We start from the raw sequence: 16,434 nt of genomic DNA, 5'->3' as shown, positions 1-16,434 counted from the left end.
AATGGATTTCAGGGGTTTATTTTTATATAGAGAGAATGGCTGCTGTCAGGAACTCACTGCCAGTGAAGGTGTGGAATCAGAAATAAACACTATGTTCAAGAGAAATTTTGAGAAGCACTTGAATAGACAAGGCATACAAGGGCCAAACCAGGCAAGTGAGATCAGTGTTGATGGGCAAAATGGGTGGCATGTACATGATGGGCTCAAAATCCTGTTTCTGTGCTCTACAAACTTTATGGAATTATAACCCTTGTCTTTAGCCACTCAGACAATTTCATAACAAAGTCAATAATTTTATGTTTACACAAGGAAATCTGCAGATGCTGGAAATACAAACAATGCACACAAAATGCTGGTGGAACACAGCAGGCCAGGCAGCATCTATAGGGAGTAGCACTGTCGATGTTTCAGGCCGAGACCCTTCGTCAGGACTAACTGAAAGGAAAGATACTAAGAGATTTGAAAGTAGAAGGGGGAGGGGGAAATGCGAAATAAAAGGAGAAGACCGGAGGGGATGGGATGAAGCTGAGAGCTGGAAAGGTGATTGGCGAAAGTGATACAGAGCTAGAGAAGGGAAAGGATCATGGGACGGAAGGCCTCAGGAGAAAGAAAGGGGGAGGGGAGCACCAGAGGGAGATGGAGAACAGGCAGAGTGATGGGCAGAGAGAGAGAAAAAAACAACTAAATATGTCAGGGATGGGGTAAGAAGGGGAGGAGGGGCATTAACAGAAGTTAGAGAAGTCAATGCTCATGCCATCAGGTTGGAGGCTACCCAGCCGGTATACAAGGTGTTGTTCCTCCAACCTGAGTGTGGCTTCATCTTGACAGTACAGGAGGCCATAGATAGACATATCAGAAAGTGAATGGGATGTGGAATTAAAATGTGTGGTCACTGGGAAATCCTGCTTTCTCTGGCGGACAGAGCGTAGGTGTTCAACAAAACGGTCTCCCAGTCTGCATCGTGTCTCACCAATATATAAAAGGCCACACCGGGAGCACCAGACGCAGTATACCACACCAGCTGACTCACAGGTGAAGTGTCGTCTCACCTGGAAGGACTGTCTGGGGCCCTGAATGGTGGTGAGGGAGGAAGTGTAAGGACAGGTGTAGCACTTGTTCCGTTTACAAGGGTAAGAGCCGGGAGGGAGATCGGTGGGAAGGGATGGGGGTGGGCGGAAAGAGTGGACAAGGGAGGAAGGGGGCAGGGGGGTAGGGAAAGACCTGACAAAGGGTCTCGGCCTGAAACGTTGACAGTGCTTCACCCTATAGATGCTGCCTGGCCTGCTGTGTTCCATCAGCATTTTGTGTGTGTTGCTCCAAATCAGAGATAAAGTTTTTATTTTGTTCAAAAAAACCACCCCATAAATTGCTGGTTAAATCGCTGGCTTAATCTTACCCTTAAACTAATATGTATAAATGGAAATGCCCCTGGATTAGCATAACTGGCAGTGAAATAAAATGCAAATGTTGATTTTTGTGCTTGCACTTAAGAATACTCCAGATGAGTAACCTAGTAGAGTTCAAAATTCAGCTGATAACACGCTCAGCAATTCAGGATTAGCTTCTTTCTCTCTGCCATCTGATTTCTAATTAGACATTGAACCCATAAACACTACCTCACGTTTTTATTATTTCTGTACTACCATTTTAATTCAACTATTTAATATACATATATACTTACTGTAATTCATTTATTTTTTCTATATTCATCATATATTGCATTGTACTGCTGCCGCTAAGTTAACAAATTTCACAACATATGCCAGTGATATTAAACCTGATTCTGACAACATACTCTAAGGTATAAAAAAAGACACAAAATGCTGGCAGAACTCAGCAGGCCGGACAGCATCTATGGGAGGAGGTTTCCTGAGGAGGGTTTCGGCCCGAAACGTTGTCACTACCTCCTCCCATAGATGCTGTCTGGCCTGCTGAGTTCTGCCAGCATTTCGTGTTTTTTTAATTTATTTCCAGCATCTGCAGATTCACTCGTGATACTCTAAGGTATCTTTATTTGCAAATAACCCAATTTTAAAATCACAAATAGATAACAAAGGAACCCCATCTCATTCCAGAACTTTCAAGACCATTTCTAAAACACAGAATACACAAACACAAAACCACAGAGTGTCTAAAGTTTTGTCTTGAGCTTGTTATGTTGGCTAAGCTGAAGTGGACCAATATCAATCCTGAATCAGTGCAAAGTGACAGACAAGCAATGTCTGTCATCAACATACATTTAGATTAATTAAATTCTGCCCAAGGTGGTACCCGACTTCACCGAGAGTATTGTGCTTATTTTCCTTACCTTTATCTTGTATGAATATGCCCCAAGGCATACAATATCATGTTCACATTTATGTTATACATGTACAATACAACACTATATATAAATTGTTTTTAATTGCCTTTTTAAAAGATTAATATTAAATTTTGAACAGGTTTTCTAAAATGCTCCATTTATTTCAATTTGTCACTGCTATAAATTTATTAATAGTAAAACAATGATTACATGTAATGTTGCAACAGAATTCGTCCTTTTTCCTTAAAAAGGACATAATTATTGTTACAATTCATTAATCAATGATAAACTCTGCTCAAAATTACCATGACATAGGAAAAAATGTTTATTTCTTTTTAGAAGATTAATGTCAGTTTGGACACACACTCTTAGAAAGGTTCACCACTTTTTTTTAAAAAAGCGTTACATTTGGATCTGACTAGATAACTTAAGGAATTTGAAGTTTCTATAGGAGAGACGAAAATTGCTTCTTAAACAATTCAAAATATTTGCTTTTACAGTTCTGCTATATCTCAAAGTTAATTCCACACAGTGCTTGGCACAGCATTGTGGGCTGAAAGGCCTGTTTCTGTGCTGCACTGTTCTATGTTGATCGCTTTGGGAGCAAGAACTCTCTTATCACTATTACTTCAGCATTTCATTAGCTTAATCCAGTGACAACTTATTCTACACTTAGAATTATCCAAACTTGCTTCTACCATGTGCCTATGGGCAAAAAACTTGGATTTTTCTTCAGAATTCATATCAAAGCCAAAGACCCGACCTCATATTTAAATGTGCAGTTTCAAGCATTTTTATGTTTTCTTCCCGCATGGAAGACACAGTGCTCAACACATAGTCTCAACAGTAAACTCTCTTCCTGATATTTTTTTTCTTTGTTGTCTATAAGGTTCAAGATTCTATTGCTTTTTTTTTTGATTACAGCTCTGCACTGGTCAAGCATTGAGCACCATATACTTGAAGATACTTTTTCTTCCTTTGACTTCACCCTCCGTAAACATTCTTGTAGAACCATTGTAACTAGTGCTTGCCAGATTAATGAGTAAACCCACTTTTTGCAGTTCTGCAAAGCCAATACACACTGGCAGAAAATAAAACAATTGATAAACTTAATTTTTTTGGCTATCAACAATCCTGCTCAGGTATCTGATTTTAAGATTTATATTATATTACATAAATAGATCTCCAACATTTATAACACCGCTATTAATTATTTGAAAGGCAGCAGATTGAATCTTAAGCCATCTTTTAAAAACCAACAATATAATCAGCTTAATGACAGTCAAAGTCATGGCCTAGATTCCTGCCAAGAGGCCAGTTCTATAGAGCTTGCTTGCGATCTGCTTGTGTTTCCAGACCAACCACAGTTGTCAGCCTTTATGAGAAATTGACTTCAATCTAAATTCTATCCAATTAGTTCATTCTCTGGTAGTCTATCAGGAATGGGACTGGAGATTCACCGGCTGTGTTACATTAAAAGAAAACCTGATTCTACAGTCCGATTCTATAATTGCGTTCTGCAGTTCATGCTCAAAATAACTTATGCCATCAGTGCAACAGTTCAGCCCCAACCTTTAACTATACAATGCATATCAAATCTCACGGTTCACTTACACCATTTCAGATGGAAAGAGATCAAAAGATTTATAACAGAGGCTTACTGACAGAAGTGAAAGGAAGATGGGGCTCATAATGCAATAGAAGTGAAACTTCTTCGAAGATCTTACTTTAAATCCAGTCCAGACAGATGGGATGAATATTCTAATCTAACAGCACATCAGGAGTTTTGACTAAAATGAGCATAGTGACACTCCATTTCACCCCACAGTGGACAAGAGTCAGCAGTATAAAGTTATACAAGTTTAGAATTTCTATTTAGTAAATTTGCTGAGAAAAGGTACATAGCAATAGAGAGAATAAAATGGGCAGTTTTGAGTTGTTCATTCAAATATTAAAGTTCAGGTATTTGTGGCATGTAAAGTGTATTTGGTGAAAGCCTATTTCATCTCACTTGCTGTCCACACATTTGTTAGTTATCTTCACCTCCCACTTCAACTTGATCGCCAATACGATCTACATACCCAAGGTTAAGATGTTTCAGCTTCTGTAGGCTGCTGATTTGTGTGGGGAGGTCTTCAATCTGATTGTTGAAAACATTCAGCACCTCCAGGTTCCTCAGATCAGCTACGTTTGCTGGAACACCTGAATGGACAGAAGCAGAAATACAGTTAAATCCACATTTACCGTAAAGGGATGCAAGAGGAGGAGGCACAAATGGAAAAAAAAAATCACAACTTTATCTTAGGTTTCAAACTGCCAGCTCAGAGTAGCATGTACATAACATACAATTGCCCATTACAATATCCCTCACGAAGAGAACAATACCTTTGAAACAGGTTTTCATTTTATTGCAGAGAATTGGCAGGGAAAATCACTGCCAGAAATAGACTATTTCATCAGACATTGGTGAAAGATAAAACACTCAGAGCAAAGTTATATAAAATATTATAAAATAGCATTTTCATCTGGAAATGAAAAAAATCTGACTTCAGTGTTTTATAACAGCAAAAGTATTGAAAAACTACATCAAAAGCATATTAAACATAGAAAAATGAAACATAAAAATTATGCAACAATCAAAAAGTCAAGCTGAAAAATGCTGAATAATTTATAAAATTATCTCAAGTTTAAGTCCTCATTGTGAAATCACTGGGTGGGTGCATTAACAATATGTATAACCAATTGCAAGATAACACTGACAGAAATTACAGAATTTAGTATAAACAGAGCCAAATAGAGGGAATTTTTAAAATAAACTTTGAGAAAAAAAATTGAATAACCCAGTGAATAATGACAAGACTTCAAGGTTTCATACTCCATGCAGTTCTTCAACTTCATTTTCAATTTGCCTTTTGTTTTCTGATCAGTAAATTGCTTTAGAGTGGAGAGGTTTACACCATATGTATTCAGATCACCCCGTTTAAACACCCTGGAGAATATGCAAAGAAATACTAATAATTCTGAATCTCCATCAAATCAACACACACCTTGTCTTTTGTCAAATTAATGCAGAGCCAAAAGGTGGATCAGAAATATCCAGTCAAATAAGGACTTTGGTTATTGGACAGGTGGCCTTTTAGCCTCCTAGAGTGAAGGTGGCTGATGGGTAACACGTTAGAGGTATATAAAATTATGATAAGCCTGTAGCAGCAACACATTGATTTGTTGTTGTGCCTAGTTTGCTAATTCATTCCTGTCCACTTTGCATTTAATCCACTGGCATCTTATGAAATTTAATGGCTCTTTGTTCTTATGAACTGATTTATGCACTGATGCTACAATATTTATCAGTGTCCTTTTATTGTGTCATGATGCACAATGTTTACGTATTTAGATACAACATCAAATTCTAATTCAAATTCATCCTTTTTGTTCTGAGAGCTTCCCACTGGAATTCATGCGTCCAGTGGGTATTGCTATTTTAAAAGAGGTTAAAACCATTCTACACTGGTTTCTCTTGTGAATGCAAGGTCAAATGGTGCATAAAGTTTTATGTCAAACACGCTCAGATCCCAGCCAAAAGAATATGTGAGGGCAGATACATGAAAGAATATCATGAAAGACAGCAATAAACAGATGACAAAATAATTATTTCTCTTTATGATCACGCAAAATCTCCATTAATTCAAAAAGGTGTATTGTTCAGGATGCCTTCTTTAAAATATAATTAACAATTTTATCATTCCATAGTTGCTGCATCAAAAAAAATAACAAAGCACATTTCACAAGCTTTTTAATTAAATTATTCTGCAGTTTCAATAGCTTTTCTAAGCAAAGACAACATTGTATTTCACAATAAGAATTCTTGAGCAAATGTAATTATGCCTACCAATACCTACATTAAAGTTACTTTCTTTTAAAATGAGAAGATAGATCTTAGTTCTCCCCAAAGCCTGGGTAAGGAGTGGATATTGTTTTGATGTGGACACAGATCAGGCAATCTTAAAATGCAGCAGGAGAAAATTGAAGAGCACAAAGTTTTGAATTTACTTTAGAAATAAGAGATTTTCCACCACCACTAATATGACTTTGAGTTTAAAAACACAACCAACCAGCTGGCAGACATCATTGAAAAATCCATTGCTGATTTTTTTAAGAGCCATTTTTAGCAAACAGCTTTTCCCTAATATTGATTTGCACAGTGTGCATTAAAGATGCTGAATAATTCAAATAAATTAAAGAAGCTCATAATATGTATATTTAGATTTTCCCCAGATGTCTAATTTTAAACATTTGAGCTCCGTGACATTACAGGAAGATTCTAAATCAATATTTAGGCCTTAGCTTTTAATTCTTCGAAGAGTCTGATCATGTACAGGTGCCTTTCAAATCTTCTTTCATAGCATCTGTACATCATGGGCTAACAATGTCAATGTACTTCCCTGTATTTGTTCACAAACATCAGCTTTTATGGACTGGAAACTGGTGTCCCATCAGGATTGATGGCAAAATACACTCGTGACTGCACAGCCAGATTTTGTTCTAACTCATTCTATAAGTTTGACAACATGTCACTAGACTCTATCTTAACGATGATACCAATGTAGTGGGCTGAATCTAAATGAAGGCGATAGTCTAGTGGCATGTTGTCATGACAACAATCTTCCACAACAGCAAAACAAAAGAATTGGTTATTGACTATGGGTTGCAGGGGGAGGGGTATCCCACATGATCCTGTTTGCATCAATGGTGCTGATGTCAAAGGATGCACAACCTCAAATTCCTTGGAGTGAGTATCAGCATTAAACTGTCCTGGTCCAATCATGTACACAAGAAGCACCTCTACTTCCTCAGGAGGCTAAAGAAATTGGCCATTTTCCATTGACTTTGACCAATTTTTGTCACAGCATCCAAGCCAGATGCACTGTGGCGTGGTATGGTAATTGCTCTGCCCAAAATCGCAAGAAACTGCAGAGAGCTCTGGACACTGTTCAGCACGTCATAGAAAATGGTCTCCCCTCTATGGAGGCTTCTTGCTGCCTCAGTAAAGCAGCTATCATTATCAAAGATTCTACCCATTCTGGACATTCTCTCCAGCAAAAGATACAAAAAGCATGTACCACCAGGCTCATGGACAGCTTCTCCCCTGCTGTAGTAAATCAAATGAAAGGTCCCCTACTAAACCTACCTTATTATGACTTTGCACCTTATTGCCTATCTGCATTTTCTCTGTACCTAACACTTTATTCTGCATTCGGTTATTGCTTTTCCCCTTGTACTACCTCAATGTACCGATGTGATGAAATGATCTGCAAACAAAAAATACATTGTACTGTACCTTGGTACATTTGACAATAATGAACTTACCAATTTTTAATGCTGAAATACAAAATTAAGCTTATTGCTTTGGCCCTATAGAAGACTATGATTAGAGTTCACTTGCAATACTACTTTTTGTCTCTTCTTACTGTTGGGAAGACATTGGTGGCTGGCTTGGGAAGAAGTGCAAAAGAAATTCACAGAATATTTTTCAGCACAAAGTATCTTTGTCATCAAGGTTGGTTAAAGAGTTGTGAATCTATATTTGAGTGTTGTGATCATTAAACCAATAGTTAGGTTAAAGAGAAACAGGGGCTGTGTGTGTGTATATGATACATAGCATCTCATTTAGACAGAACAGAAGTGAACTACTTCTGAAAATGAAGTTGTAGGTTGTGTTGAAATACTTTCATAAAACATTTCAAAAAGAAATACATAGAGCACCATATGCATAAAGTGTAAGAGGTGGTTTGGAAAGGAGTAACATGAAACTGCTTAATTTGTAATATTAATCCACATTCCTTTCTAATGCTGATGGACATGCTCATTTAAGTTTCTCAATTTGAGCAGTTTTTCCTATTGGTCTTTAAGTTGTTCAGAGACCAAAGTAATGCATAAATTACGGGACTATAGAAAAGAGATCAATCTGCATGAGGTTAGGCTGCCCTATTAATGCACTTCTCACTAGAAGGGAAACAGCAGCCTCCTGCTGAAGTAAGGCGACACTTAGATTTCTCAAAAACAGCCAGCACCACGACTGCTTAACAAAATTGCCAATTAGTGCTGAATTATGAGAAACGGGTTGAAAGCAATTTATGGTATCGTGAAAATCTTTTCATTGTCCGGTTTAATTCAGAATTCTTAAGTAATCAGTGGAAAAACCTGTTCATAGAGGAATACAGCACACAAAAGCATCCTTCGGACCAGTAGGTCCATGCTAACATTTCTGTTATCAACATTAATCCCATTTGGCTGCATCTGGTCCATATTCTTCAATGCCTTGCCTATTCAAGCACCTGTGTAAATGTTCTCTTCAACAGAGATTGCATTTGACGGCACATCTCCTCTGGCAGTGCATTCCAGATATCAAATACTAAAAATACCTCTCACCTCAAAACACTTTAGAACTCCTTCCTCTCACTGTAAATGGTCACCTTCAATACTCTTACCACAGGGGAAAAAATTGTTTCTGTAGCTCGCAGTCTACTTTAACTATCAGGTCAGCCCTCTACATCCTTCACTTTGGGAAAAGAAGTCCAGTCTATCCAATTTCTCCCCAAAACAAGAACTGCAATCCAGGCAACATCCTGGTGGGTCTCCTCCATACTCTCCAGTGCAGCGACACCCTTGTTGAAGTATGGCAGCCAGAATTACCCACAATGCTTCAGGTGTGGTCTAACCATTATTTTGTACAGTTGCAACTCAATATCTCAGCTTCCATATTCCATGCCCTGTCCTACGATGGCAAACATGCTTTTTTTTAAAATTACAAACACAAGAGATTCTGCAGATGCTGGAAATCCATAGTAACACTCAAAATACTGTAGGAACTCAGCAGGTGAGGCAGCATCCATGGAGAGGAATAAAGAGGTGACATTTCGGGCCCAGGCCTTTCTTTAGGTCATGCATCGTCTTCAGCCCAGATTATTTTGACAAACTGAAATTTATGCATTTCAGAATCTTAAACACTGAAGGGAACTTTCCAAAAGTATTGGCAAAGTGGAAATAAAAACCTTGCAATTTGTATTGTTATTGCTAGACAAGGCATCAGTCAATTTCAAGCTTGTTACCCCTCGCTTGTATCAGTAAAAGAAAAGCACAATTGAATAAGTTGATTATACAAATAGATTTTAGTTTGGATATGTCACTTGCCGATACTATTTGAATAGAGTACTTGGAGAATGATGTACTTCTGCATAAACCCATTCACAAATTCCATGGGCTCAACTAGGCTCAGGAACAGCCGCAGTATCATGCACTCAGACATGATGACCGTCATGCCCCCTGGTTAGTCCTGACAAAAAACCTCCTGACCAAGCCTTTCTGCTCTCTCAGAACTACAGGCATTTACCCATTCCACTGCAACTGAACTGGATTTTATAAAAAAGAGACTACCAAAGTACCATTTGGTATCTGTCTGCACAGGACAACCTCCACTTTGGTTAAGATAAACACTGCCCTACCACACCACTCCATCACATTTAGGGAAGACGTTTCAACGAATTTCATTAATGACATTAGTATGTGTGCTAATATATTTGCACACACTGTCTATTTACTTTTCAGTTTTCCTCGTACTTTTCATACTTAGATTGCTTTTCTATTAAATTATGAACGTGACATTTATCACTTGCTTTCTTGCTTTGTTTAACTTTAATGTAAATTTTGTTTTGAAGTTATAAGTTAGATCACTGCCACCGCTGCTCATTGGAAAAGCAAAACAAAGCCATTGATTGGTGATTATGCTACTGCTGGTATTTAGGCCATTAACCACCAGCAGGGAGGATACAATATATTTCGTAAACTTATATAAATAATACACTTTAAAACTAAAAGACCCACTAGATTGTTTTACTTGTTTTGCTCAAAGTACGAAGTCAGAGCAGGCAAAAGGAATAGAAAAATTCGCAAATATGTTACCCTGACTGTGGGGCTTGATTACCAGAAGACTGAATAGGCTGAGATAGTGTTTCCCTGTGGTGAAGGAGAGTGTGGGGTGACATGATAAAGCTTTGTGAAATATGAGGGCATGGATAGGATAAATAACAATTGCTCAGTCTGAACAACACACAATATCTGCTCAATAGGGTGATTCTGTTGGTGTGAGGGCATCAGGAATGGTGAACACCACTTGATCTCACCTCATTCAAAGACAATCATGATCATAATCAATGATATAATATTTTGTTCTTTCTCTGTAAAGTAACACAAATTTATTTTATCTTCATGGTTCTACTTGCTGATGCCTCTAGGTTCAGTAGCTTGAATTTTGTTGCAGTTCAACATTTGCTATAGAAATTCAGATGCAATGCTGTTTTTCAACCACAAGGTTTAAGAGTAGAGAAACAAGGCACAGGAATAGGTTCCGCAGCTCAGCTGGTCCAGGACACCTCGGGTATCCATCTCAGCTCAGCCCATTTGCCAGTAACTGGCCCTTAAACTTTTCTAACCCATGTACCTACCCAATTCTCTTAAAAATTATCGTACCTGCCTAAACCACTTCAAATCATATCCGAGCAAGAGCAGGGTGAGCTGCCTTAATGTCTGTTGTCCAGTAGCACTCACATCTATGTTGATGAAGTACTTTGAGAGGTTTGGTTACAGCTAGAATCAACTGCCTAAGCAAGGGCCTGGACCACTGCAATCTGCCTATCGCCATAATAGGACTAAGGTGGGTGGAACCTCATTGGCTCTTCACATGGCCTTGTATCACCTGGACAATGCTAATACTTATGTCAGGCTGCTGTCCATTATCTACAGCTCAGCATTTAACACAATCATTCCTACAATTCTGATTAACAACCTTCAAAACCTGGGCCTCTGTACTTCCCTCTGCAATTGGATCTTTGGCTTCTTTACCTGAAGAGCATAGTCTATGCGGATCAGAAACAACATCTCCACCTAGTTGATAATCAAATACTAACATACCTCAAGGATGTGTACTTAGCCCACTGCTCACCTCTAATCACGCTATAGCCATAACTGCATCATTAGGCATACATGAGCAAGACAGATCAGCTGGTTGGAGTGTGTCACTGCAGCAACCTTGTACTCCACATCAGTAACACCAAATAATTGATTGTGGACTTCAGGAAGGGCAAAACAAAGGAATACACACCAGTCCTTAGAGGGATTAGAAGTGGAAAGGGTGAGAAATTTCATGTTTCTGGATCAATCTGGGCCCAGCATATTAATGCAATTACGAAGAAAGCATGATAGCAGCTAATATTTCATTTGGAATTTGAGGAGATTTGGCATGCCACTAAAGATGCTCACATATTTCTACCGACATACCTTGGAGAGCATTCTGACTGGCTACCTTCACCATCTGGTATGGGGGGAGGGGGCGGGTGGGAGAGGGAAGGTTGCTACTCCACAGGATCAAAATAAGCTGCAGAAAGTCGTGAACTCAGTCAACTCCATCATGGACAGCAGCCTCTCCTGCATCCAGGAGTGATGCCTCAAAAAGGCGGCATCCATCATTAAGGACCCCCATCACCCAAGAGGGGCCCTCGTCCCATTGCTACCATCTGGGAGGAGGAAGAAACCTGAAGGCACACACCTAACAAATCAGGAATCGCTTCTTCCTCTTTACCATCAGATATCTGAATGGACATTGAACATTTGAACACTAGCTCTCTTTTTCCCCTTTTTGCAATACTTATTTTTTTAAAATATATACATCTTACTGTAATTTACAGTTTTTTATATATTGCAATGTACTGTTGCTACAAAACAATGAATTTCATAATGGATGACAGTGATACTAAAACTGATTCTGATTTCTCTGACAGCTCATTCCATATACTGATCAATCTCAGTGCAAAACAGTTGTCTCAGGTTCCTATTTAGTATTTCCCCTCTCATCTCAAATCTGTCTTGAATCCCCAATCCCAGGATAAAGACTGAGTACATTCACCTATCTATACCCCTTATGCTTTTACACATCTCTACAAAATCACCCCTTGGTCCACTCTTCTCCAAGGAACCAAGTCCTAGCCTGCCCAACTCTCCTAAAACCCAGTCCCCTCAAGTCTGTCAATCTTCCCTGCAGTTTTTCTAGCTTAATGGCATCATTCCTACAGCAGTGTGACCAAAACAGAACACAATACTGCAAGTGCGGCCTCACCAATATTTTGAACAAATTCAACATAACACCTACATCCTATACACGGTGCCCTGACAGATTAAAGCCAGTGTACCTTCTTCACCACCCTGTTACATGTGATGGCAAAGCAGATTCATAACTTGTGATAAAGAAATATATTGTGAATTGAATTGACTTTATTTCTTACGTCCTTCACATACATGAGTAAAAACCTTTATGTTATGTCTCCATCTAAATGTACAATCATAGTAATTTATAATAAATAGAACAGTCAATGTAATATAGAGTACACTCAAATCAGCAGGACTTAATCAGTCTGATGGTCTGGTGGAAGAAGCTGTCCAGGACCCTGTTGGCCCTGGCTTTTATGCTGCGGTACCGTTTTCTGGATGGTAGCAGCTGGAATAGATTGTGGTCAGGGTGACTCAGGCCCCCAGTGATCTTAAGGGCCCTTTTTACACACCTGTCCTTGTAAACGTCCTGAATCATGGGAAGTTCACAACTACAGATAAGCTGGGCTGTCCTCACCACTCTCCGCAGAGTCCTGCGATTAAGGGAGGTACAGTTCCCATAACAGGCAGTGATGCAGCCAGTCAGGATGCTCGCAATTGTGCCCTAGCAGAACGTTCTTAGGATTTGGGGGACCATACCAAACTTCACCAACCATTTGAGGTGAAAGAGGCGCTGTTGTGCCTTTTTCGCCGCACAGACCATTTGAGGTCCTCGGTGATGTGGATGCTGAGAAACTTAAAGCTGTTCACCCTCTCAACCCCAGATCCATTGATGTCAATAGGGGTTAGCCCATCTCCATCCCTCCTGTAATCCACAATCAGCTCCTTTGCTTTGGTGACATTGAGGGAGAGTGTTTACTGATTAGTGGTTGACTTGATGTGGTAATAATCTGTGTAATTACATTATAATGACCAGAATTGTAAACTTTACTCCATTTAAAAACCATTTTGGCTAAGGAGAAAGTCATCAGGCCCATTAGGTTCATGCTGTCTCTCTACATACCAGCGAGTTAGGTCAATTCCCTACCTTACTGCTACAAGTCCATACATTTGTTTTCCTCAGCATCCATCCAATTTCCCTGATGATTGTCTTTGCCTCCTACATTTATGGATAGAGTGCTTCAGGTAGTTACTACTTTCTCTTGACTTTTGGCTCCTAAAACTTGAAAGCTGAATTACAAATTGGCAGTTTATTTTGTTTTGTTTTACTGTTACGAATCACTCTCAACAATAATCTACAGAGACCCCTGATACCAGACATAGATGGTAGTCTTCAACTTTGGGAGTTGAAAATCAATACTGCTTTGTTGTAGAATTGCAACTATGCTCACTTTTTTGTATTGTAATCAACCAGTCTTCTAGGAAATTTAGTCTCAATTTATGATTCTGGATTAGGTACACATTTCTCTAGTTTATGGTTCATGTTATGTTCTACTCATATATACATTCGATTTAACATATGCAAATCTAAACAACCAGAATAAATTATGCCTCAAAATGGTCCTTAATAGAGCTACAATAAATAGCCATTTAGTGCAGTAGTTCGCAGCCCTCATGAGAAACAATTAACACAAGACTTTAATTATAGACAGTAAATAAAATTGTACTGATAAAAATCTTCGTGTATTGTATTGCATCTGTAATCACCAGCTGAGATACTCTCCGCTCACAGGATTTGTTTGAGTGGATGTTGGTTTATTAATGACTTTAAATCGCTTTAATGATTTAATTCTTCAATGATTTTTGTTTAAATACAGTATAGTATCTGGCGTTTTAATAGTGGGTTGTAATAGATAGCAGAGATATAAATACCTGAATTTTGTAAGACGGTAGATCCAGAACTAAGAAAATTCTTCTACTTCAATTGTTACAGGACTTCATATATAATGTGCCAGTAATGTAGTTAGAATACAATCTGTAGTTTATGTTGGTCCAGTAAATACTGCATTATCATTTGGACTACAAACAGCATGATTTCCATTATTTTACATAGTGTATGAACATATCTTATAGGGAGTGAGAATGGGATCTTTACATTTAAAATGTCAGTTTTTAATGACTTACAGATATTTACTTTGAGTGTTATTATTCCGTTTACATTAATGACATCACCGTGGAATTTTCAGCTCAACACGTAATTACAATGCAGGCATTCTGATCAATTTGGTTCTAGTTTTCCTGTAGCAAACTTCAATATGGTGCCCAGGAAATGTGACAAAGCTAGGTTTGAATAGTGAAAGGTCAAACTGTGTTCAGGTATGAGGGGGCTGGTTTTGGATGGTCAGAGAGCAGGAGAAAAAAAAAAGTTTCGTTGCACTGGGAGTAGAAAATAAAATAATTGGCACAATGTTCTCCAAACAATTCTCGAAATGAGCAACACTCCAGGAATGACAATGACATATATGGAAATCATATCATGGCACACTATTAACTTAATTCAGATATTCCCAGTCAGCTTTTTGGAATAACTATGAAGCAACCTCAATCTCTCTTTTCTGCATCATGTTGCCATTGAACAGATAAAAGTTCAAGCGTACATTCTACAAAGTTATAAATTGTGTCATTATTCACCTAGGGAGTTATCCTCCATAATTCTGATTGCAGTTTACATACCACCAGCAACAGACTACAATCATGAAATACTGCATGATGCCATCTCCAAACAAGAGATTCCATCCCGACGCATTTCAAATCATACGCAGGGACTTCAACCAGGCTTGTTTGAAGAAAACCCTACCCAATTATCATCAGCACATAACCTGTAGTACCAGACACAGTAGACCACTGTTATAATAAAGGTAAGGAAAGCCCACTATTCCATGCCCAGATCACATTTTGGTAAATATGATCATTTGACGGTCCTACTCCTCCCTGCATACAGCAGAGGCTAAAGAGTAAAGTTTTAGAGAGTAGGACAACAAAGAGGTGGCCGTGGGAGATGGAGGAACTGATAGAGGATTGCTTCAAGTCAGTGGTCTGAGCCATGTTTAAGGACTCAACTGTAGATCTGAATGAATACACCATGGTTGTAAGGGACTTTATTAAAACAGTTGTAGACAAATGCATTCCCACAAAATCATTCAGAGCCCTGGATGAACCATGAGGTGTGCAATCTACTGACAGCCAGATCAGAAGCATTCAAGTCTGATGATCAAGTAAGTTACAAGAGCTCCAGGTACAATCTCCTGAAAGCTATTCCAGACTAAAACTGAATCACCGAAGGGTGCTCAACTGTTGTGGCAGGGCTCAAATACTATCACCTTTAAGAAAGATAAATCAAGTGAATTGGGCGACAAGAGAGCTTCGCCTCCAGATGAGATTGATATCTTCTATGCTCGTGATGACCATCAAAATGTGGAGGAACCATCACAAACTGTCATACCCCCCCGATGATCCCATGATTTCAGCCTCTGAGGCCGATGTGCGAGCAGCCCCTAGGAGGTGAACCCACAGAAAGCATTCGGCCCAGACTGGGTACCTGGCCAAGTACAAAAGACCTGTGCTGATCAACTGGCTGGAATGTTCACTGAGATCTTTATGCTCTCAATTTGGCAGTGTGTGGTACCCACCTCTTTCATGTAGGCATCGGTATCAAGAAGAGCCTAAATGACTATCACACAGTAGCACTTACATCCACAGTGATAAGGTGTTTTGAGAAGTTAGAGATGAAGTATACAAACTCCTGTCTGAGAAGAGACTTAGATCCACTCTAAATTTGCCTACTAGAGTAACAGTTCCGCAGTAGATGCTGTATCAGCAGCTTTTTGCTCAACTCTAAAACATCTGAACAGCAAATATAATTACATAAGGATGTTTTTTTATCAACTGCAGCTCTGCATTCAATACTAGCATCCCCTCAAAACTAATCAATAAGCTCCAAGACCTTGGCACCAATACCTCCTTGTACATCTAGATCAATTTCCTCTCTTGCAGACACCAGTTAGTTTGGATTGGCACCAACTTCTCCTCCACAA

At 38.9% G+C, this 16,434-nt stretch overlaps 1 protein-coding gene across 3 annotated transcripts in view; it reads right to left on the bottom strand.

Moving 5' to 3' along the window:
* Nucleotides 1-16,434, bottom strand: part of rsu1 (Ras suppressor protein 1) — a 175,163-nt gene that overhangs the window by 136,727 nt on the left and 22,002 nt on the right. For all 3 annotated transcript variants that reach the window (XM_059972185.1, XM_059972186.1, XM_059972187.1), the window contains exon 4: nucleotides 4,384-4,504. In XM_059972185.1, coding sequence (XP_059828168.1) covers nucleotides 4,384-4,504 — 121 coding nt within the window. The remainder of the gene's footprint in view (nucleotides 1-4,383; nucleotides 4,505-16,434) is intronic.

Source organism: Hypanus sabinus, chromosome 6 (assembly GCF_030144855.1).
Source record: "Hypanus sabinus isolate sHypSab1 chromosome 6, sHypSab1.hap1, whole genome shotgun sequence".
NCBI lineage: Eukaryota > Metazoa > Chordata > Chondrichthyes > Myliobatiformes > Dasyatidae > Hypanus > Hypanus sabinus.
The sequence above is the reverse complement of the archived record's forward strand: the minus strand, read 5'-3'. Positions and strand labels throughout refer to the sequence as shown.